Genomic DNA, 25,108 nt, shown 5'->3' on the forward strand with positions numbered 1-25,108 from the left:
CAAATGCTCCTTGGCAGGAGTAGCAGCATCCCTCTGCCCTGCTGCTGCCCACCACAAAAGAGGCCAAGGCAATCGGAAGACACTATGGGTTGAAGAAGGAAGACTGCAAAGTGTACACCCATGCAACTTGGGGCAGTCAAGGAGGCAGGGGAGAAAGGACTGCATCCTTCTTCAAAGAACAGGGACACCCCAAGGTGAGAGTGCCAAGGACTTACAGGTACCGCAAGGTTAGCACCACCTGGGTGGCATTCTGGAGACCTTGATGTCCTCCAGCCATGCGTTGCTTGAAGGGAGACACTGTGGGAGACAGTGTGGCAGAGGTTCCTCTGAGAGGGCAAACTGAGTTGGAGGGACCCAACAGCTCCTGAGCAATAAAGAAAAGGATCTGGATTTCTAGACACCTCTAATTTAATGATCTCACGGAGGCCAAGTGATTTAAGGCTGTTGCATTCCACTGCCCTGTCAGTGTAAATGTGACAGTCCCCTCCACCATGTACCCCCAAACAAGGCTCTCCCTAAAAGCCCAGCTTGCAGCCCTTTACCTCAAACCCAAGCCTGTGGCCTGGAAAACCTGCTGAGGTTTATCAGGGAGGCAACATTCCCTGGGCTCCCCAGCCTGTTCCTCAGCCTTCCGAAGCAGTGAATGACCCCCTCAATTCAGATCATAGAAGCTTTGATCATCCTTCATGGCAGCAAGAATATCCTTAAACTGAGAGACGACACGTCCAAAATGAGACCCTTCCCAGAACACCTTCCCGCAGTGGGTGCAGCAGTAGAAGCAGGAGAGCTCGGTTTTGTCCAGCACCCCAGGCGGGATGGCAGAGACCTGCAGGGCTGTGCCATTCGCCAGCATCACAGACTCGCCTGTGAGGTCTAACTCCTCCAGACACTGGCAGTTTGGATTGTAAATGGGTTGGGCTGCATCATGGGCCAGTGCAGCAGCATCACAGGTTTGGCTTGGCTTCTCTTCAGACCTTGTCAGGTTGCCTGTGGGGACAGGAGACAGCAGATAAATCATGAGCTACTGGTATGAGGAGTGAGGTCTGCACTCAGCACAAGCTCATCCCAAGTGAACAACACTTATGCTAGGCCTATCATCCTTTCAAGCAGTATAGGCTAGGCTCTGCCCTGCTCCCCAGGGAGGAGAGTCCTGTAAGTATGGCAGAAAGCGACCATAAGCACCCATGCATTTGCCTGCCCTGAGCATGGTACCAAGGCAGATGCCTCCTGCTCCCCAGCAGCCTGCCTGGCTTCTCCCACATTCATGCAGCTCTTTTGCTGTGCTTGGGCCAGGGAGAGGGGGAGGAGGTGAAGGAGCAAAGTCCCCATGCTGTCTCCTCACTACCATGTGCAGGTACCTACAGTGGATGCCACTCCGGAGCTGTGTGGAGAAGAAGCCTGCTGTAGCCTCAGTTTACCCCATAGAGAGCTACTGGGACACTGGAAGCAGCACCAGGGCTGGGTAGAGCTTGAGTAAGAAATGCTGCATGTGAGGAGCCTTCAAGCACTGGCAATTGCCCTCTGTGGCACGCTGTTGCAGATGCGAAGTCCCTATGGCCTAGACTCATGACTCATTAATGAACCCGCCTTAAGAGCAGTAGGATTAGCCAGGGTCCTGGAGACCTAAGTCAGCAAATCAACAAGCTATCCTGGCTTGCCCAAGTGTGCTGGGCATTGGGGCTGGCATGCCATCTCCCTCCCATCACACAATTGCTTGCTCCTGCACTGCATTTCTGGAATAGGGGCACTACCACCAGCAACCTGGAGCTGTGTCTCACAGTGGCAAGCAAGGGGTCCCATGCACCCCAAACCCTGGCCTGGCCCTCAGCCTGCTGCAGGCTTTCTGCCTGGGGCCAGCGTGTACGTGCCGTGCTGCGGGCTCCTGCCTCGGGTCGACCGACTGCTGCCATCGCAAACAAAGTGCCACAAAACCCACAACATTTTTGGCAGCTCAGTGCAGGTTCTCACTGTTCACAGCCCTGTAACCGGGGCCCGATGGATTCCTGGGATCCGGAAGGCGGAAGCTGTGGGCTCAGTTGACTGTCATCCATCAGGATGTCTGGCAGCAAGTGACACAGGGAGGCAGTTTGCAGTTATTACTCCGGGATGACTCATTTTTGGCAGGGGGAGCTTGTCCTGCCTGGGCATCAATTAGACAACAAAAGGCATCTTGCATCTTTCCAGCGGCATCTCTGGGGCTCTCAACCTGCCCCTTGTGAGGATAAGAGGGAGCTTTGTCAGGACTTAGCCTCGTTGGAGGGAAGTGAAACCAGCAGTCTTGGCTGGCTCTTCCAGCCGGATCCCAAAGCCTTCAAGAGCTGTGCTGTGCCATGAATTATGGCTGGGGAAAGCAAGGTTGAGGTTGGGGCCCTGAAGGTCAGAAGGCAGGGTCAACAGTGGTTCCCAGGAACCCACTCACTTGACCAGAAAGGCCTTGGAGGATGGAGCCTGGAATTCAAACCCCTGGGGAAGCTTTCCAGGAAAACTCTTAGAATTGGAAAACCCAGAGCCTCAGGCATGCAGTGATGAGCCTCTGTAAAAAAAGCTACGCAGTTACTTGGGGAACACTGAGCAGTACTGGGTCACCTGCATCACTGCATGTCCTCATGACAATCCAGGCCTTCCTTGTAACAGCCATCCTGTCTCACTAGTCCCACACCATTGCAAAAAGTCCCACATTAGCACAGGCTGCACAATACTGCCTGACCCCCTTGAATCTGCACAGATCACAAATTGCAACCAAAGTCCATGTGCACTAGGGCTGCCCTATACCCTGCTAGAACTGGGTTATGCTGGCTCCAGTTATGTTGCATCCTTGGTTCTCAGGACCCAATTCCTGCTCTGCTTGCCTCACTCTCTCCCCATTGAGGATACACTTGGCATTTCCTTCCCCTTCATAAGAGCAATACAGGCTGGAAAATGTGGGCTTAAAGTTGATGTTAGACACAAGGATATGTAAAATCTTTTCATGAGGGAACCTCAGAGCAACAGGAAACCAGTAATCATGGTGGTTCCCAAACTGTCCAAAGTAGTGGGATATAGCCAGCCTCCCCATTTCTGGCAGACAATCAACCACACTCAGTGTCAAAGCTTTAACTGAAGATATTCTCAGTGTCAATGGCCTGTTGGGTTTTGCAGACCTGCTGTGGACCATCAAGCAACCTGACAGCCATGCAGGTTTGGAGACTGTTCACATAATTTATCAGAAACCAGCCTGAAACCCAGTCCTACTCACTGCCTATCAGCAGAGTTGGATTCATCATCACCACACTCCGAGGAAGTGTCCCTCAGCAACCTTCAGCCATTCCTTAAAGCTCTGCATCTATTTGGGACACTAAAATCCATTCCTAGAGAAAAAACAGTGACCTCAGTTTCTCATCTTCTTCAGTTTTTGGCCTCTGGTGATGAACATGGGCAACTGGCTCTCAGAAGATGCCTAAGCTGTTCAGAGTGGGGACACCTCAGAAGAAGCCCTGCTCATTTGGAGATTTCTCAGGGTCTCATTCCAGGAGGCAGCAGGTTCAGGAAAGGGCGACTCCACAAATTTGGAAAGCTGCAAAGCTTTTGCCCAGTTGTTTAGGTTTTCTCTCAAACAAAGCATCAGAGTAATCTGTGCGAGTCTTGGCTTCAGCCATGCTATGACTCTTCAGTGCTTCTCCTTGTGGCTTTCTCTTGTTGAAGGAGGCTATTTCTGTGAAAAGCTTGGCTTGCTATCTTGTTTTCTTCTATTCTATTTTGGCATAGAAAGAAGGCATTAAAGGAAGAGTGCTCCACTTTCAAGAAAAATCTAGTTAACCAAGTGCTTAGAGAACTACTGCCTGGTCAGTCGCCTTCTCTGGCACGGGCTCTGCAAGACCCTTGCCTGTTCCTTGCTCAGAGCCTGTTTGTGGCTCATCAGTGCTACCAGATGTACAAAGACTTGCACAGTGGGAGGCACATTCAGCTCTGCTCTAGGTGGTTCTCAGCATCCCAGGGTGCTCTAGCACCCATGCTGGGACTTTTTGATAGTTCGTTGAGCCTTGATGTTTTTGCAGGAATGACTGGTAATTTGTCCTTTCTTTGGAAACTCTCCATGCATTTGCCGTGGTGCAGCCCAGCTGGCCCACAGCAGCACTGACTTCAGGTCTTGCTAGTGGGCAAAGCAAACTGGAGATGCTCTCCTTCCCGGTACGTGAAGTGCTAAGTCTCCCCATCCCCCAGCCACCCCCTATCCCATCCCCCTGGTAGGTAGCTCGTGAGAAACAGGCAGGCAGGGAGGAAAAGTTCATCTCTTAAAAGCATGGGGAGAGAAAGGCCGTGATAGTCACCCAGTGTTTTGCCTTTAGGTTGCACCAGCCCCCTCCTAATTGTGGTGCTTCAAAGGGTTGAAAATGCTACATCACTTCAAAGTAACAATTTTTGAATGGGAGCTTGTAAAACTCCTCTCCCCCTGCCCCCTCCTCCAGTCGAATTCTTTTCACGGCTTTTGAAGATGCCTGTGCTCCCCTTGCAGCCTGGCTGAAAAGGCCACTGGGCGCCAGTCGCAGGGTGCCAACCAGGCAAACTGTCTTAAAGGGGGAAAAAAGTTGCTGTGAAAAGATCAGGTCCTCCATAGCTCTGCAGAAAAAGGTTGTCTTGGGAAGATCATGGAGGAAATGGAGAAGGGGGGGCATTTGTTTAAGAAGGGGTTTTTTTTCTTCCCTCTGCTCAACTTCTTCCCATCTTCCATTACTTTCTACAAGCAGAGTAAATTTGGCTGCCTTATCTGCGTGCAAGTACTAAAAGCACTTGGGGTGGCCCCAAGACAGTGGCCACAGAGGCCCCACACTCCCACGACCACATGGCATGCAGGGCACAGGGGCCTCCTGCAATATGGGGCCCGAAACCACGCTTATCCTGCAAAGCATACCAGCCTCAACACACACACGTGCACACACGTGCACTCTTCCTAGCTCATAGGATATGTGTGGAGTCCACTCTCATAGTGAACTCTCACAAGCTTTCTGGCTGTTTTGGGCATCCTGGCAGGGTGAATCTGCTCTTCCCTGGTCCTGCGGGAAACCACCGCTTGAGCCAGGCCTGCCACAAAATCCAGCCCCAGGCAGAGCTCTCCTTGACAGAGCGGCTCCTCCAGCAGTGCTGGCACCCTAGCTCAATCTGATGCTGCTCTTCAAGTCCCTAAAGCACTCACAAAGCAACTGATCTGCAGAGCAGAGCAATGACCATGCCTGAGATGGAGCAAAAGGCATATGTGGGTGTGTATGTGCGTGTGAGGCCGAGGGAAGCCGAAAATACCGTTACAATGTGCCAGAAGTTTTTAGATCTACAGTTTCAAGAGATCTGTGACCATTCATGCCAAAAGTTGGATTCCCACTGTATCTCTGGAGAGGAGAAATGAAAGCAATTCCTTATCAAATCAATTAGAAACACCTCTTGGGAACTAATAATCTCATTATAAAACATCTTGAAAATAGAAAGGCTTTTTCCCTCTCCCTCACCTCTCCCCCTCTTGCCCGGGTCACCCAAGGATGATGGAGTCCAACAGGCTCTGTGCAAAGAACTCTTGGATGCTGAGATCTGCAGACTTTCCAAGCACACTGGGCATGACTGAGCATGTCCCCCCTGAGACTGAGCATCTAGGTGTGCTAGTGCTATAGAGCTGCACAGGAACGAAGGAATGATCTTCCTCAAATTTCTTTCCTTGAACCAGAAAAAGCGGCAAAGCAGAGAGGTCTCAGCAAAGCAGAGAGATCTTCCCACAGCAATCTCCCTTCCACTCCTTGCAAGCTATGATATTACCCTTCCCTCAGCACATGGCTTCTGCTACATCACACTCTCTCCAGCTCCTGCACAACTGTGCTTGGGTGGGGAAATTAGTCCCCATCATAATAACACACCACACAAACTACTGCTGTCCCTTCCCAACAGCAACATCTCCATCTGAGTCCTTCCAGCCACGCACTGGTGTGTCCACAGGAAGGATACAGTGTAGGACCACAATTCCTCTTACTTCTGGATCAGACAAGCCTAGTATGAATGGGACGACATGGGGGTGCAGGAAGGCAGAGACTTCTCTGAAGCTTGATTCTGTGCCCAGGGAACAAGGAATAGCAACAAATGATGTCTATGAGTGGTCTTGTTTTCTACTAGGATCACCCAGACCAGAAGATGCACTTGTCTCCTCTGAAATTGCCTGGCTTCATGCCCAAGTCATGGCTGTGTGGTCCAGTAAACCCACTGCTCAGCTCTCTACACACTCTACAAGGTGAGGAGCAGCACATGTCTCGTCAGCCTGGGAGAGATCACCTTTCCTTCAACAATGGGTCACCAACAAAAGGATAGTGGGAAAGACCCATAGCAATGCTGCTCCGCACATCTTATGTGCCTTGTGGCACTGCATGGTTCCTGGTGCCCCAAAACAAGCAGTACCTTAATCCTGGAGAACAAAGAGCCAGCAGTGTGCCCCAAGGTGAGAGCCGCATCCCAGGACACTGCAGTCACAAGCAATCACTTAGGTGTTAGTCCTGGAGGAGCCCTGGGTGTGAACTGTAGCAGAGGGAGTGTTGTGATGGGCAACATGACTTGTCCTAAAAGTCTTGATCTGTGGCTGCTGAAGGATGCAGCCAGGAGGGATAGATATACACAGGCAGAGCTGTTGAGCTGGCCATGGCATGGTCTGCCCATGGTGGGCAGCAGGAATGTGCCCTCTCCCATGACCAAAGAGAGGCCTTTTGGGTTTTGGCGGTTGTATGCAAATGTCACTGTGGTGGTGACACCAGTGACCTGGATCCCCTACAGCCCACGCTCATATTATGGGAGTCCTGGGTCAGCTTTACTGAGAATGCGCTAGGATGCTCTCACTGCGGTACAGAGGGGCACAGGAGGGCCTGAAAAGCCCAGATGGAGATGAATAAAGAAAAATCAAGTTTGAACCTCCCCTCTTTCAGACCACATGGTCCTCACTTGCCTAGGAACAACCTGTCCACAGTGTGTGAGCCCTGGACAGCCTAGGGGACCTTCCCCTAGGGGTTTCAGTGTCAGGGGTCTTAATGGATAATCTGAGTTCTCTTGGGGGAGCCAGGCATTTCTACACAATCCTGTCCTCAGGCCCCATTTCTAGCACAGCTCCATCTGTGTCACCCAAGTTGAGATTCAGGCACGAGGCCTTGAGGCGAAGAGCAGGGTGTTTGCCCCAGCTGGCTTACGCAGGAAACCTTGTGCTCACCTCCCTGGCTTCCCAGTGGGAACCAGAGCCTCCTGCCAAGTCCTGAGAGGCACTCAGATCTGGCAGTGCTTGTGCAAGCTGGGCCCCTTCTCACAGCCTTGCAGCCGCACCCAGCTGTCATCGCAACCGCTTTGTGCGCGTGCGCACACACACACATTGGAGATTTGTCCATAATTAGGCAATTAAGGATTAGGTGTTTTGGAGAAAGTGTACATCGTAAAGACTTTGCACAAGTCTGAAAGCAGATCTGGGAGCATTCTTGGAGTACAAAGGTGCATGGGAAACCTTGCTGTGGTGAGAGATTGAACCTGATAAGAGGAGTTACGAGCCTGAGAAACACACTCGATTGCAGGGCACTGAAGATGTCTGGTTATCTTTTCCTTCTCAATAAGTCAGATAAGCAGAGGACAAAGGACTAAGGATTATGCAATCTGAGCTGCATTAGCCAGGCCATGTTCTTAAGATGTTCTTGGGTGAGCAGGCGTAGAAGGGAGGATGAGCTTGCTCAAAGCAACAGGCCAGGTTAAGTTGCTACAATGTCTTTTTGCTTCCCATTGTGGGAGAAAATCCTGTTGGATCCTGTGCCCCAAAGCTAGAAAGAGCAATGTTTTCTGTGGCTTTGGCACACATGCAGCTGACATGCCTCTAGTTTCTTCCCAGGGTGCTTTCAGCATGACACTGATGTCAGCAGGTACACGCACAACTCTGCAAACCCACAGCCCCAAAAATGTCACTCAGTTCACAGCTCAGCAGTGCTTTTTCACATGAGCAAACAAAATTCTTCTGAACAGGCGGAGCTGGCAGGCCCTTAACCCAGTCATGCTTGGGAGGTATTTCTGGCCAGTCTCACTGCTGCAGCCTTCATTCCCAGCCCCATGCAGCAGCACAGCAGCCCCCATCCCTGCCCCTTGCAGGGCTCTGCAGCACCCTGGGGCAAAGAGAGCCTAAAGCACTGGTTCCTCAATCTGAGGAAGAAGGCGGTCAGTGAGGGCAGGGAAGCCCTTGGGTCCTCAGATGGAGAAGCTTGAGGACCTATTCCCTTCCCCAGCCATCAGGGCTCTGTCTGAGGGGCCCAAGAACTGTGGTGGCTGGCTGCAGGCAAGCAACCTCCTGGCTTGCTGGGTGGCTGGGAACCCTAGAGAAGTGTGCAGAGCAGCCTGAAGTATTCAGGATGTGCTGGTCTCCCCTGCATGCCTGGCTCTGTGCTGGCCTGATCCTATGGCTGAGGTACAGGAGATGAGTGGGTTACACCATGGGTGTGAGAGCCATTGTGGGACAGCACAAGGATTGCCCGCCCTTGCCCATGTGGCAGTAAGATCAATCTGATGCTCATGGCAAAGCCAAATGCTGTAGATAAGGAAGCAGGGTAGAAAAAAATTGCTTCTAGCATCAAGGCTTTGGACACAGCATGGCCTCCTCCAGCAGTGTGTCAGATTCCATGGTTGAGGAAAAGCCTGGTGTGGTGGAAGAAGGGGAGAGAAGCTCTGCATCTTACTAGCATCATCCCTGACTTGGTGTTGCTGCAAAGCTCTCCCAGCTCGCTCTCTGCCATCTTGCAGCTCTCTCTCCTGCTTCCTTACACACTGTCTTTGCATGCATCCCCCACCGGGGTTTCACCTGGGGTCAGACTCAGAGCTGTGCAGCACAACCTCCTGCGTGAAGCTGAGGGGAAGGAAAGAAGAGAAACACTGAGTCACTGCTCCAGGCCAGTGAGTATGAAATGTGCCACGAGGAAGGCACAAAGTGGCAACTCAGCCTGCCTGACCACTCCAAGTGCCCCACCAACTCAATGCCATCCTGCCATGCAGCATGGGGACTTCCCGGCTACCATGACTGTTCCTCCAAAAGGTCATGGGGCTTCCCAGGGTTCATCCTGCAGCTGCAGGATGGAAATTTTGAGGAGAATAAAAATAGATAGTGTGAAAGGGGAGAAGAAATAGAAAATGCTAGGGGTTTCTAGGTTGCTACTGGAGCAGCAGCAGAGTGGGGAGGTCTGCAGCAACATTCCCCTATTTCTCTCCCTTCCATCCTCAGCAATGCAGGTGGATTCAAAAGAAACATCCTGATGAATGTAGGGGGCAGGAGGACCCCAGTGCCAGCTGAATTTTCCAGCAGTATCTGTCTGGACTGCAGTGTGTTGTGATGAGTGCTGCCCATGACAGCCAGCCAGCATTCCCCATGTTTCTAGCACCAACAAGAAAACTTCTCAGCTTCTCTGGGCTCCTGACAAGCCCTGTCCTCTCTATGCTTCCATTCCTACAGCAGGTTCCTCTGCAAAGTGCCAACAGTGAAGGGGGATTGATTGAAACTACAACGACTACCCTGATGTCCATGCCAGGTCTTGAATCATCTTTGGGTCTGAGCATGGTGTCAGCCTCAAGGCCAGGAGCCCCAGAGCCGTGCTGCTCCAAGTGCACTGCAGCTCACCTCTGCGCCCTGCATGGCCTACAGCCCACCAGCCTCTGTGGCCTCTGGGAACACTATTGCCACGGTCCAAGCAGGGGATTGCGCTCAAGAGAGACATTCCTGATGTCTTGTGCTTGCTGCTCTCAAATACTAGCATGGACATGTGAGCAAACAGCTCATGGTTGGTCACATAGGACCCCCGAGTCCAACCCAGTTTGCCCATCTCTGCCACATTTTGGGCTTCCCAAGATGCTATGTTGGACTCTCCAAGCATCCCTGTTGCTGCATCTGAAGCCTCTGCTTCTCTCTAACTTGGAGAAGCAGAGGGAGGCCCTGTCGTGGCAGGGAGACACAGAAGCACTCAAGTGCCCAGTGAGTATCAAACAAAATCTGGTTAGCAGCACAGCTCAGGAAAGAGCAAGAACTGTTTGTGTATTATACAAAATGGTTCCAATGTAAAGGAGTGATTTTATGATTAAAGAAGCCTTTTGTGTTTCACAAATCCTAACCAGATTTAATACGATACATCCTTGCTTTCCTAGGGACCATCTGGCAGAGCATTACCAGAGCACCAGTTTTTACCACACTGACTAAGCAAGAAGCTTCCCCTGACCAGACCAGAGACCTGTGACACATCCAGTCCACCTGGGTCACTTAGAAGCCTGCAATTTGCCAGCAGCAACTGTGAATTCACTGTGATTGCATCTTGCTGATGCCACACGGTGACCCACAGCACTGTCACCTCTCTCTGCCCCACTCCTCTGCCTGCTCTAGGCATATGCATCCACTAAAGAAAGCCGCTCAGAGCACACCACTGGGAAAAACGCATTACAGGGCAAAACTATCTGGACTTGAAACAATTTCCAACACTTCCATCAAAGCCCTCATGCAGGGAAAATGTGGCTGTGTCAGGGAAAATGTTCCCTAAAACCTGGACAAGTCCTAGGTCCAAATTCAAGTGAGTTATTACAGGATGAATAATTTGCTTTTCATCACTTGGAAGCACTGTCATAAAGATCTGGGAGCCAGAGAGTGACACTGACCCAGGTTTTGCTGCAATGAACTCCAAAATGTAAACAGCTCTGGCTCTCTGCAGCTCCAGGCCCTGACTCCAAGAACATCTGGGGAGATGCAGACTTACATCAAAGGTTTCCCTGGCAGAAATAGACCCCATGCACAGTTGGTGGGTGTCCCAACATCCTAGGCTCCATCTGCCCTTGCTCAGACCCTGCTTGCTTTTCCTCAAAGAGGCGAAACCACACGCGAAGAGGCTTTCTCTCCTTGCCTGGGGAAGGTGGTGGGGTGGGTGGAAAGAGCATCTTCCTCCCAAGTAACTGGATGCTGGATAACCAGCGTCATCTGACCAGTCTTGCGGAGCTTAATCCATGCTTAGCGGCATAAATTAGATGATGTGACCCTGGCCAGAGCTGTGGCAGCATGGGCAAGTGGCCTGGGTAATCTAAGTACTGAGCTCCCCATGCCACGGGCCACAGACCATGCATGGAACCTGCTTTCAAGGCAGAGCAGGTCCCTTCCACCTGCCTCCTCCAGAAGGAAAATGCAAAGAAAATCAGGGAATGGGAGATCGATATTTTCCTTACAAACCCACTCCACTGGCTGCCCAGGCTGTCCCCCTGCAACTGCTGTCTTCTGCCACCTGCTAAGAGAGTACTCACTGGAGGACAGAGGGTTGGCAGGACACTGTCAAGGATTTAGCAGTGACCTTTCCCTATTTCCGTTCCACAACATTCGACCAAAAGTGGGTCATTTTTCTGGGACAACCTAGTTTAGCTCACATTGATGGTCTCTCAATCCCAGCAACCCCCAGCAGAAATCTAAATAGAAATAGAAATCTCAAGCTGGTTTCAGCCCTGAAGCACAGGGGACCTCACAGGCAAATTCCTAGGAGGTCTTTGCTTTAGGTCAGGTATTACTTGCCTAGCTGTGGCCATCTGCCCAGTTCAGATGCTCCTCGGCACAGACACAACTCAGATCACATGGATCAATCTATATTTTGCATCTTCATTGCAGCAAAACACAAAGCACCTGCCCCTACCTTGATGAGATCAGTTCTGTTACAATGCGTACACTGGTGGGTTGCTGAGATGCAGCTTAGCCAGGTCTGGCATATGCACAGAAAAGAAACGATAGGAACAAAGTGCTGAGATTTAAGAGGATGCAGCACCTCTTGGTGCTCTCTTGCCAACCGTAGCTGTCCTTCTGGCAGCTGCTTTGGTGAAACGAAGGGTCCTGACCCTGTCACCAGAGGACATTGAGACATTTTCTGTCCTTGATCTCTCCATGGCTAAGGACACACCCTGCTAACATCTCATCCAACATAGCAGATGTGTCTCAAACTTGGCCCAGCAGACTGATGGCCTTCCCCTGGTAGAGGCTATATCCTTCTGTCACATGGGAATCAGGGTTGGAGGGGGACTCGGTGAGAGGCAGAGGAAGAAGAGGGGCGTTATGGCACACAGGAGGCACAGGAGCTTTGCAGAAATGATGTAAAGAGCAAAGAAGCAAGGGGGCCCTGTAAGAGTGTGCGTGGGGGAGTATATTAACATGGACTGAAGGACGTCATGTGAGACACCCCCAGTCCCATCATCTACATACGGAGGGGAAAGGGGAAACCACTCACATGACTGAACATAAACTTCAGCATTTCTATTTCCCATACTCTAAAACTGGCTGAACAGGCCAGATTGGTCTCTGGGTACATATAAACAGTGAGTGTCCTGACCAGAGAAACCACTGGGAGGATGCCCTGGCCTTTCGGAAAGAGCAGTGCTCCCAATTGCCAGCACCACAGGAAAAGCTGCCCCACCATGTCACTCCATTCTGGAGAGCCACACATGCAGGTCTAACAAAGCTGCAGCCTCCTGGGAGCACTTGGCAACCAAAGATCCCAAAGCATGTTGCGCTGGTCCTGTCCGCTATCACATAGATGGGGAAAACTATGGCACAGGGGCAGTCAGTGATGTGTTCAAAAACTGTTGAGAAAATGTGGACTCAGGAACAGTGGCAGAAAGAGCGCACATTTCCATCCCAGTGCACCTAGCTGCACACACCTCCATGCAGATGGCATGTCTGTGGCATGTGTCACTCACCACCCAAATGCAACTTCCCCCAGGGAGAAGTGCAGAAGAGTAAACACCAGTGCTGGAGCGCAGCTCGGGACGGGGAGTGCAGGAGGCCTTTCCCAACGGAGCCTGCAGGAACTTTTCTGGTCAGGCAGCACTTATTCATTACTCCTGCAACCTGACCTAGTTTAACAGTGATTGTGCAGGTGAGAAAGGGATCCTGTCATGCATTAGCAACTACTAACAGCAAGGAGGCATTTCACAGCTGAAGTTTAGTTTCTCAAGCCAGGTAGTAATGACCTTAGGCTGTCACTTGGGCCACTCCTGGCATTTCAGCTACCAAAACATCCCAGGTCCAGGCAATCACGCACAAAACACAGCAGAGCTTCTCACAAGGCAGATCAACTCTTTCACATGGGACTGCCAGGAGGAAAGAACTGGGAAGCTGTACTTGGACATGCACAAGCTTAACCAAGACAAAATTACAGCAGCAGCAGGTCAGAGTGGGGGAGACCCTCATTTCCCATCTGAGAGACTTTCAGGCTGGTCAGGGAGGGTCTCAGTCTGTGCTGGAAACTGGGACTAGGGCCACTGTGTCTCTTGCCTAAGGCTGGGCTTTCCAGAGGGGGTTAGGAGACTCTCCCATTTCACCTCGTCCATCCCCACTGCATGGAGGCATCCTCATCCCATCAGAAACTCTGTCCCTTGTTTGTATCTCCCAGAGGTGCAATTTTGGGAAGGAAGAGCCCCAAATGACTCATTGGCAGGAAAAGGCCACAGAGAACACCCAAGAGCAGCCAGTGCAAAATCCTAAAGATGAGAGCACATGAGGATCTGGGAAGGGGTATACTGCAGTCAGAGGTGACACAGCCCTCAGCTTGCTGTTTCCCCCAGCCCCTAGGGAGACCTGAAGTATGTAAGACCAAGAAATCCCATAGGGAAAAAAGAAAACATCAAAGTGTCATTCCCTTCCCAATAAGCAGGGGTGGATTTGCAGCTGCTGAGCACCAGCATTCATAGCCCTTGTCCTATGCTGGTCTTGGCCACGGACTGGGGGAAATCTGTGATGCTTTACAGCTCACAAACTGCTACCTGGGCCCTGCAGCAGAGTGGAGCCACCCGTGGGGCAGTGACTCCCAGCTGGTGTGTGAGACTCTACGAGGCAGGTGGCTGAACACCGCACCAAGCCATTGGCACCCACTCTCTTACTTGCATCATCCTCCACTGTTGAGTGTCTGCTGCCCTCCATCAGCTGTCTCATCCTCTCTTTGGAGATCTTCAGGTACTTGTCACAGTTGCACACCTAGTGAAAGAGAGGGAGCAAGGTCAGTGACATGGCAGCCAAGCTCCCAAGATATCTCTGTGCCTATGATAGCATCACTGAGGAAAACTGAGACAAGGTCTGTCCTACCAAATACTGGGTGGCAGAGGGGGAAAAGACAAAGGTCTTTTGGGTCTGCAGGTCTATACTTGGTCACAAAAGCCTCCTTTCCAAGTGCAAGAAGCACTTTTGGAGGATCTGTCGGGATCTATGCAGTGTGAAGGATGGGCCTTCACAGTCAGACATGCAGAAGGTGACCTCCAGGCTCGAGCTGGGGCAGCTCTGTGGCAGAGGCTGCCCCAGCACCCTGTGGTGCCCAGGCATCCAAGAAGGCATCAGAGGAGATAGGTGCCCTAGTAGATGCAGCTCCTGCTCCCAGCTGAACCCTAGGGCAAAGTCGAACCCAGCCTCTGGTATAAATGCTCCTGTAAAGAACAATGTTATCAGAAAGGCCTGTTAAAAGCCCATAATAGAGCTATTCATTAGGAGTGGAGAAGTGAACACAGAAAATTCAGAGGAGCATTTGAGATTTAGCCCCCTCCCAGCAACAAAAGCTTTTAGTTTTTCATGCCTGGCAACCACATCAGGGCAGCAGATAAACTCACTGCCCCCTTCCTCCCTGGCATTTCTCACTCAGACCAGCCCTTCTATAATGCCAGAAAATGCCAGAAACAGAGGCTGGCCTCAAGTGTCAAAAAGAGTTTGGGTCACAGCATCAAAACTTGTTCTCTTTTGTCCTATTAGACCTGCTGAGACTGCAGCATATGTCAAAGGGACAACCTGAGGTCTGGGCAGGTAGAGGTTGCTCCGCTGGGTCCATCTCTTATGTAGCATCAGTAACACAGACAAATATGTTTTCTAAACCGACTCTTGGTCTGAGAAATGCCCCTTCAGAGCTCTTCAAGTGACCTGAGCTCCTGCAAGTGCCAGTAGGGAGCCACTCATCTCCAAGGGGTCTGCACCATGTAGAGAGCTCCTGAAAATACCTATCAGCAAGGAACACCCAGAGCAAGGTTTCGCAGGCTGAAATCAGGGTGCAGCTGGCAGCCAGATGCGCTCACACAGCAGCAATTAGCACTAAAACTCCCCATGCACAGCGTCCTAACCTGTGCGTTTCAGCACACTCCACTTCATAGCTTTGCTCTTCCCTTACCCTTCCGGTTTGGAAGAAAATATTTTAAGGGAGTGGAAACTGCTAGGCAGACTCAAGCCAATTCCTGGGATATGCTACAACACCTTTAGTTTGTTACTTGTTTTAAAGGACTGATTTTTGCTTGCTGAGCATTTTGAACATGCTGCACCCAAAGAAACCAGTGAGACAGGTGCATAACTTCACCAACCAGAACAAGTTGCCTGTCTGAGGGTTTGCTCCAAATCTATTGAAACCAGTAAGTCTTTCCAGTGCCTGAATGGGCATCGGAGCAGTCCTCCAGCAGCTCTGTGTCTGTGGCGCACTAGGTGGAACAGTGCTGGGGTCATGGAGCGGCACGAAGGTGTCCCTTCTTCCCACCCAGCGGTATAAAAGATGGAGGCGTAAGGATGATTTGCTTGAAAATAAGCTTGCCATGATGTCCCACTCTCTCTGCTCTCTAAGAGATATTTCCATCTGCAACTCATGCAGTGGCTGCAAAAGCAGCATGCAGTCCCCAGCATGGGCATGATTTTGACTATGAAAAGATGCCAAGGCTCCTCTCCTTGAAATCGCATTCCAAGCCGAGCATGAGACGAGCGAGAGAGAAAATCTTGTGGCAGCAAAGCCATTGGGGCCAAGAGCTCTTCGGGGAATTCCTTTTCCAGGCAGCTCAGCAAAGGCACCCAAGTCGCAGCCACTTCCTCCTGGCCCTCGGCAGTGGCTCTGCAGAGCACCGCGTGGCCTGAATTCAGCAAAGCAAAACCTCCCTCCTCTCCTCGGCATCCGATCAGATGAGCTGACCTCCAGCTCCTACCAAGACCTGCTGCCTTCCCTGTTGAACATGAAAGCAAGGGCGAGCTGGGCCGCTGAGCACAGCAGCAGGAGCATGCCCCGAGCCCTCTCGCTGCTTGGCAGAAGAAAAGCTGCTCTGCTACAGAAAAATCCTTCCAGTGTCTGTTGCCCCCCTGCCCTGCCTCCAGCTGAGCCTTTTCAGAATAAAGGAGGAGGAGGAGGGTGAGCTCTTGGCTGAACGCACAGCCAAAATCCCACATCCTTGGCCACCAGTGAGAAAGGCCTCGGTAGTCACAGCTCAGGCTATCATACTGTCACAGCTCATGGCTACTTGGTGCTTAAAGCCTAAATCTGTTGCTCTGACATTGACAGAGTAGTGCCGCAGACAGACACGCACACAGATGGACAAGGACTTGAGACAACCCAAATGACTTGGAAGTCTCTGCATCACTTTTGAAAGTGAATTTCCTTAGAATCCCCCTCAATTTTGAGGGGCATCAAATGCAGTTTGTGTGTTTGCATACTGCTCCTGGTCACTAATTTGTTTTTCCCTTTTCTTCACTCACACTGTGAAAAACCTCAGTAAATGCTCAGGACACCATGGGCTGAGAGTACCCAGGGTCACCCGCGGGAGCAGGACCTGGGCCCACCTCTGCGAGCCCCCTCTTCCCAGGAATATGCCAAGCCCTCCCTGTGCAGCCCTGAAACAGAGTCCTTCTCCACTCTCGCATTAAAGAAGCGGTACCCAGAGGAAGTGAAACTGCGCAAAACCCCAGGAAAGCAGAAGGAAGACCTTATTTGAGAGCATCTGAATTTTTGGAGGGGCCAGATCAGCATTTCAAGTTATCAGATCAAAAAGGACATGTCACTTTTAATTTCACTGAGAAGATCACATGAAGAAAGGTTACATTACAACCTAAGGAGGCTACCAGATACAATCTCATCTAATCTTCTCAGCATTTAACTGCCTGAAATAACAAAGACTGGAGATATCACTGGCTCAGTTTCACACATCTGCCTGTCACCTTTCCACCCCCTCTCCCCTGCTCTGCTTTGCACAGGCTCACAAATTCAACCACCTCAGCGTGACCAGCCCATCAGTTGGGCAGGCAGGGCCTATTTGTGCTCCCTCCTGAAAGACAGCTGTGAGAAAGGGCAGAAGAACACAAATGAATTCAGGGATGTGCAGGGAAGAGAGCTCGTCTTTTCTTTTGGCCAAACATCATCTTCAACCCCAGGGGTCCTGCGACTCTGCACAGACCCTTATGTGGCTGCACAGTAGAGCTGTGCTCTGTCCCCTGCCAGCTCTGATTTCGGAGCTCAAGGCCCCAGCCTATAAAGGCCAGAGATGCAGCTCTCCAGGCAGACTGCACTCCCAAATTGCCAGGAGTTCAGCTGCATCCTCTGTTTTGGAGAATTTTAACTGTGACTTCCAAAGGCTCATCCTGTGCTGCTTGTGGCTCTGGGTGGATGGGTGCATTTGCTCTCTGTCCTCCTTCATTTGTGTTCCTGATGGAGGCCAACAGTTGCTCTTCTCCTTCGAGAGCAGAGCAGATGTTTGTGTGGGGACCCCACAGCCTCCCCAAGCAGCCATGGGATTTTTCCTCTTTCTTGGCCCAGGTAAAGCCACCTTCTAGTGCTGTAGCCCACGCCAAACTGAAGGCTGCTGCTTTCTCTAGGGTGAGATTCCCACATTATATGGGAAGGGAACAAACAGCATTGCTGCCCTGTGAGCCACCTGAAGTCCTCACGTGGCTCACGAGGTGCCCTGGGCAATTTGCAAGACTGCAGCATGCAGCCAAGGGTGAATGGGCCCCAGCGGTTGCAGTTCTCCTCCTGGTAATGTAAGAAGGTCCCAGGGACTCCTGCCAAGGTCTGTTCAGATTGGTCTTGCTCCTGGTGGGACAGTGACAACAGGAGAGTAAATCTAGCTAACCTGAGGGAAAGAAAGGAATTAAGGGAGGCTGCAAGCAAAAAGCAGCATTTAGCCTGTGTGTGGCAGAGACATAGGGATGGCAGCAGAGATGTGGGAGGCACGGACAGCTACAAGGAAGGGAGAAGAAATGGGGGAGGTCTCACATCTCTTACCTTCTGGATACAGTTGCAGCATACAACAGCTGCCCCAACATGTTGGCAACTGCCCAAAGAGGCTCCAGACCATAAGGCCCCCAAGCCTCTACCCCACCATGGGTGTAGCTGTAGCCCACAGGGCAAATGGCATCTGCTTCCCCATTCATTCCTGCTGGGGAAGTATGCATGGACAGCTCACAAAAATCCACCTCAATAACCAGTTTCAGCATTTTTAAGCATGAAGTCTCCATGCACACTTCCCCAGAAGGGATGAATGGGGAAGAAGTTGGAGATAGCATGATGTCTCTGCAGTGTTTGGCAGGAGATGTCAGTGGGCCAGGCATGCAGAAGGACTCTTGGGTGCCATAAGGCTGTCAGGTACCTTAGGCAAATTTTTCTGCTTCTCTGAAATTCAATTTCTTTATAAATTGAAGCAGTCTATTTCTTTGGGACCAGTTATGCTCTGACAGCCCACAGACAGCAGAGCATTTCCCTCTTGCTTGGGGCTCCCACATGCTCTAGTTACAAGGCCCATGTCTTCTCCTAAGCCTCCAGGCCTTTGCCATCATCAGCTTCCCAAAAGCAGGGGGCAGGCTCAGGGCTAGATAAGCTACTTAGCAGCAGAGCCAATTAGCTGTAATAAAAATTGCAATTATTTTTTTAATGCCTTGCCAAAATGAGTGGGGCAACCTGCCACTTTGATAAGGTTACTGGCTGTTATACAGGGACCCGTGGCCTTGGGCTTGATGCTCAGCTCCTGTCTGGGCACACAGCTCCCCAGAGAAGCCTTCTTCATCTCAGCTTCAGTGCCTGTGGGATTGGAGCACTTTTGTATGTGTATGAGCGTGTGAGTGTGTGTGGCTTGTTTTCTTGAGGGTAGGGAAGGGGGGAGCCTATCTAATGGGTAAAGGATGGATTTTTTTCTCTTCCAAAAGGGATAGTTTCCCCAGATCCATCATGAAAGGATTAGCCATTGCCTCCATTAGGTGAGGCACTCGCAAGAGCCTCATGGAGCTACTGGTCAAAGGAGTTGCAACCACCAAGAGCAGATCACCAGCCCAATGTCAGGGCAGGGCTACCATCCAAGCATGAAGTCAGGGCAGAAGCTTGCTTCCTGATCCTATCCAACTAGGCACGGGTTTCCCAGCTGCCAGGTACAAAGCACTGAATGGACCTGCTGGCATTTCTGCCCCACCCCCAGCCCAGGTCCAGGCCCTGGGCTTCCTCCTCTTCTCCTCCCCAACAGCTTGAGGGCATACCACAGGCTCTCCATCTGCCTGTGCCAAGCCTAGGGGTGAAGGGCAGTTTCTGTTCAATGCCTCAGCCCTGTCTTGGAGACGGCCTGTCAAGTAGACTGAGTCTGCAGTGTATCTGCTCACGCCGCCCTAGAGTTCCTGCTCGTTCCATGAGGCTGAGGTAGCTGCAGGGTGACCTTGGGGCCAGAACTCCAGATCTGGGCCACAGAGAAGGGTGAGTTCAGCCTGCGAGAAATGGCAATAGGGGGCTGCAGCCCCCTTCCTTTACGGTAGTACTGCCCAGGCCACCACTCACACTCCCACCATGAATTTGGAATACCCCAGTCCTTCCATCTGTCCCAAGGGAGCCCCAGCCCCTTGCAGAGGAATCCAGGTCACTGTGGAGCCTTTCTTCCCGGTGAGCACACCTCTGAGGAGGAGTAGCTCTCACTTTCTCACGCTAGGGCAGCCCTTGCCAGCACACGCTTAGTCACTGGTAAATCCCAGACTAGATCTGTTCTGCCCTCTGTGAAATGGATCTTGGCTGCACCCCCACTGAAGCAATCCCAGTGCTCGGGAGCCATGACGGGTGTGTTTTCCCACGGCAGCCCTGCTTCCAGTGCTCCGTGTGAACCAGCCTCTTCCTGGGCCCTGTGAGTGGGGCAGGCGTGCTGGGCACCCTGCACACTGCACGTGTTGGCACACAGGGTGCAGGCGTCTGCTGGCAGCCAGTTAGGGCAAAAGCTGAGAGCACATTTCTTAGCTCAGATCACCACTGTGCTTGTCAGAAACAAGCTTTTGGGCAGGTTGATCAGTGCCTGCTCCCACCAAGGCTGAGATTTTTCCCCTTGCTTCCCTGGGCTCTGCACACATCATCCAAGCCAAGGACAAGGAGTATGTTGACTAGGTCTTTGGCGAGTCCTTGGCTCTGCTGGTTCCCCTTGCTCCCTGCTCTCCTCTGAATGAGGCGGGGTGTCTTGGGGCATGCAGCTTTGGGACACTGCTGCCACGGTGGTGATGGCCATAGCACGCTGTCCCACTTCCCACAGGCCTCCCCGCCTTGGCCCAGTATCTGCAGCCTCCCACAGAAACTCCTCTCCCAGCCTCTCCAGCCCAGTCTGCTCTGTGATGTCACCAGCCAAGAGTCATGACACGAGGATCAGGAGCAGTGATGTAATCGGCACTGAGCAGTGACAACAGAGGAGGTCAGACAGAGAGAGCTCGTACTCTGGTTTCCTGGCACTGGTGCCCACATTGCTGGGAGCTCCCCAAGCACAGAAGGCTGTCAACTCTACCAGAATCAACCTACAGCAGCCTGAGACATCTCAAGCCCACTGGGATTTTTGACCTTTCTCTTTAGCAAGCTAGTCCAAAGACTGTCAGGAGATTTTCTTTGCCTGTACTGGTCAAGGAGGAGAGCACGGGTGAGAAGTCCTTTTGCAATAATGGCAGAGAGTCTGGAGGCTTTTTTGTTCAGGACGATCCCTGTCTCTCTCTTCCCTCCCGGGTGGGGATTTCACAGCTGGTTGATGACAGCCCAGGACTGGATGCTTTGGCATGGATCCACCATCGCTCAGGCTCAGGGGGGACAACCCAGCCCCTTGTTGGGCTTCCATTCCAGCGCCAACCCAGGAGCGGAGAAGCTTAAAGAAAACTCAGGACAAATAGACAAGAGCCAAACTTTGGGGGATTCAAAAAGAGCCCTGAGGGCTAGTGTGAGTTTGACTGAAGATACAGGTGGAAGCTCAGCTGGAGGTCCATAGACTGGTGTACAATATGAAAAAGCATATTCAGCACTCCAGACTGAAGTGGAGTTATTTCTACTCATTCATTTGATAAACCTGAAAGCTGCACCATCAAAGTGCTGAAACACTTGGAGAATTGCCTTCCTCACGATGGACACTTCCCAAAAGAGCAGGTACCCCAAAAGGTCCCCTAGATCACAGGGCTTCTTCTGTTCTTTCCGCTTACAGACAGCACCGGGCAAACCTCATTTACCAAAGCTGAAGGACAATTTTGGTTGTAGTTTAACAAGCAAAAATGCACCTCTCTCTCTGTCTGGAGAGCTTCTGGCTTAGAAAATCCACAACATCCTAAAACCAGCTGTAAAGGACAATACTGGTCGTGCTGGGAGTGAACTCACAGGGGCAATTCAGGACACCTCATGTCAGGACAATTCCATGGGTGTCTTCTGCTTGCCATATCAGAGGACTATTCACCAGTCATCTGGAGAGATATCTCTCTTCCTACTCACCGCCTACCCTTTTCCCTTTCTTTCTCTTTTTCTCTAAGATGGATATCATCTGGTGAAAGGGCCACTCCTCTGGATAGAGGTTCCAGCTCTCATTTGGGTTGTGCAACCACAGTCCTTGAGCATCTAAGAGCTTCTTTCAGGGAAGCTTCTAGTTTTTTAGACTAGAAAAATCACTAGAATGGGGATGCTGGAGCCTAAAATTCAGCCATCTCTTTCACCTGAACAGATTGTGTACGTGCAGCATCCAAGCCCAAACACCACACATATAGACAGGTTTGCCACCTTGGGACCTTCTGCCCATGACTCAAATACACTCCCTAGGTGCAGAGCACTGGTATCCACATTTTCCCTTGGAGAGAACTGCCACCACTGATGCTGAGTAAGCAGCGGGCCAGGCTGTTTCCTTTCCCCTTTGCACAAAGAACTCCTTTTCTTATCAAACTTTTTACCATCAGTACTTGGAAATTTTAAAGGTTCGTGTTGCTGCTCGTGCTCTGTTACAAATGGTCTAACATCTTACCATGTCTTTGGGTTCCAGCACACACATTCAACCAGCAAATCAGATGCACAGGTGCGTTAACCCAGCGTTTTGGAGATGCAGTGGCTCTCAGTGTACACAACAGACTCCACTGGCCAGCAAAGCCTGGGGATCACTGTCTCCCATTAAAACAGCAAGCGCCTTGATGGGAAATGGACCATGATGCCCCACATCTGCACTGTGTGGCATCTTCCACCAGAGCTGGCTGTGCAATGACTGCAGCTGTTTTTGTGACACTGTGGAGTCAATAATATATTGTCAATGGAAATCTGGAGCTGCTGGTGGGTCCCTGGGAACGAGTAGAGGCTTTTTGATTCAGGCTCCAGAAAGAGGGAAGGGCTCTGTTTATTGACTCATTAATATCACTTCCCTCATCGCCAGCCAGGTACTCTGAGAGGTCTCTTAGGCAAGTGCTGACCTAGCCCAACCCTGTTAAGCTGGTAAGATGACACGGGATCCCATGCCAGCCTGGTATGGCGTTCCCACTGCTTTCTCTGCTCCTTCTTTGGTATTAGTCATCAATTTCTGGAAGGTTTCTCATGCCTAATAAAGTGTTTCAACATTGCGTAAGCCAGCTCTTCTCATCAGGAGTGACCCGCTGGATTTCCCAGCGCTTTCCCTAGGCAGTCCTTCCGACTGCCATGAAATACAGCATTAAAACATGAAGTTTTCTATCCCCCTTGGAGGCAAAAGGTGTGGGAAATCGAACAGATAAGAATGCCTTTAATTAGTATCATTTGCATAAACTCTGGGAAAAGCTCACCTGACAGCTAAAAGGGCCTCATTTGTCTGGGAGTGTGAAACAAGAACCACGGGCACTAAAATGGGCAGATTAGTGGAGCTTGTCTGCTGACAAGATTGGGGAGATAGCGCAAACGCGAGGTCAGCCACGGGGCAGAGGAAAAGTGGCCAGAACTGAAGGCAGCCCTGGAGGCGGCCGGCTTTTCAAACATACCAGCTCCAGCTGTGTTCCTCTGTTGGGCCTCCCTTTTCAGGGCATCTCCCCCTCTCAATTTACACGGGCCATTTTACAGCTGCTTGGAGAGAGAGAGAGAACAGAGTCACAGGACATGAGTTTGGGTAGCGCAGGTCCAACAGGCGCTCAGCTCCCCTGGAGATGGAGAGGAGGCAGGGATAGGGGGAGAGGAGAAGCAAGTCCTTGATTAAAAAGGAGCTCTGGGAGGCTACTGGAAAGGGCTTAACATCTGGCAGTGATGGGACCAGGGTTTTTGCCTGCAGTTCCCTGATCTCACTGGCTCTGCCCTGAGCCACTGCAGCTGGGTCATTCACTTCTGAAAATGATAGCACAATGCAGCAGGAATCTGGTATTGCCTAGCAGCAGGCAAGAGGGGCACAGTGCAGTCCTGCGGAACCATAACACATGAGCGTGGTCCATGTCACCATCACTGCCAAAGTGCACTTCTGCAGCTTGCCGCACACCTTCGCTGCTCCCAGCATGCAGACAGTACAGGAGCGGCACAGAGACCACAGAGAAATGCAAAGGCCATCATGTGTCCTTGTGCACACTCCTCCACTCCTCTGCACAACCATGTGCATCCCTGCAGGGTGCACTGCTCAGGAGACATGCTTGCAAGGTCAGCAATCCTGGCTGAGCACGCGGGCTCCTTGCAGGCACCCTGGCATGCGGCTCACCTGTCCGCACCCTCCCTGGGGGGCACTCACACCTCCTAGCACAGACTATGCATCTAGGGAGGGCTGACATCAAGCCTGGCTGCCCCAGCATCCTGTCGAGCCCTGACCCGGTGCCTGGAGTGAGCAGGCAGCAGGATAGCATCTGGCCCCTCTGCAGGGCAGAGCAGGGTGTGCTTGCTGCTGGGCTGTGCTGACTGCAGCTCCCTGTAGGTTGGACACGTTTGCTCCTCTCTGTACTACACACGCTCCCTTCAGCCTCACAAACACAGCTGCAAGTCACTAACCACAAACCCCATCCCACTGCTGCCTTGCTATGACACTGCCGCAGGTAGTCAGAACGGCACTTGAGGCGACTAATCGTTCAGCGTTTAAAACGCTGAAAGCCCTTTTCACTACCTCAAGGCTTTGCAGCGATGAGAATCTCACCCAACATTACACCTAAACCCACATGCAAAGGTGAATTTCCCAGGGGAAAAAAAAGATGCTCCCCCCCCCCCACCCCCACCCCCACCCCACGCACACACCCCTTTGGTCCTTCTGTTTCCTCCAGCTGCATTTCAGCAGTCTCAAGACTCATTTGCTAATTTTGCCTCTCGACCAGCTGAGCTGGGTTCTGAGCTGCAGAATCCCTTCAGAAAGTCAAAATCTGCAACAGCAACCTTGACCCAACCTTAACCGTAGCTGCAAGCCTTGTTTATACAGCACCTAGCACAAAGGGGTGCAGCTCCAGGACAGGTTTCTAGGGGTTACAGCAAGTTTAATAACAAAGTCAAACCAGTAATAGCTGCCCCATGATGCGGTTGCATTTCAGCATCCCCAAAGCCTTCATTTTAGGGTGAGCTCCATGCCAGGAGCTCCCAGGGGGCCGAGGTGGCTGAGCGGTCGTTGGGTGAACCATTCCTCCCCACCCTCCTCCCTGCCCTGCCCGAATGCTCACACACCATCTCCTACAGCCCTACCCCAGCATGCTGCCTTCCTGCCTGTATAAATATGCTTTCCTGCTTTGTATTTACCTCCGGGAAGAGAGTTAACCCTTCCTGCGTACCCAGGCATGCAATGTGCTGCCTTCGGCTCCTGGGAGCATGCCTTCTGCAAGACTGTTCCTGAGCTATCCCAAAGGAGGCTGCATCACAGCACCAGAAGGGTTAACTTTTCCCATCTGCAATGTAGCTAATTGCTGTTACTCTTAATCAAGCTGTGTCATGGCTATGGAGTTTCATCCAGCTGCACTGAGATCTCACCTCTTGGCCTGAGATGCTCAGGTCTGGTGAACCTGAGTTCCAAGAAAGCCAAACTTGACAAAAAAAAAGGCTGGAGTTCAGTTGCCCAGGCTCTAAAAGCAGCATGAGAGTCCACCTCCAGCAAACTCATATTAGAGTCTCCTCTGAAAACTCAAATGCAAGCAGAGTTCTGCTTAAAA

The 25,108-nt window shown here is 51.5% G+C and overlaps 1 protein-coding gene across 7 annotated transcripts in view; it reads right to left on the reverse strand.

Moving 5' to 3' along the window:
• Positions 1-406: 406 nt before the first annotated feature.
• EXD3 (exonuclease 3'-5' domain containing 3) overlaps positions 407-25,108 on the reverse strand; it is a 323,998-nt gene continuing 299,296 nt past the window's right edge. For all 7 annotated transcript variants that reach the window (XM_062591068.1, XM_062591067.1, XM_062591070.1 and 4 more), the window contains 2 exons: positions 13,903-13,996; positions 407-987 (listed from right to left, as the gene is read on the reverse strand). In XM_062591068.1, the coding sequence (XP_062447052.1) occupies positions 653-987; positions 13,903-13,996 (429 nt within the window). In that variant the 3' untranslated portion in view covers positions 407-652. The remainder of the gene's footprint in view (positions 988-13,902; positions 13,997-25,108) is intronic.

Source organism: Rhea pennata, chromosome 18 (assembly GCF_028389875.1).
Source record: "Rhea pennata isolate bPtePen1 chromosome 18, bPtePen1.pri, whole genome shotgun sequence".
NCBI classification, from domain to species: domain Eukaryota; kingdom Metazoa; phylum Chordata; class Aves; order Rheiformes; family Rheidae; genus Rhea; species Rhea pennata.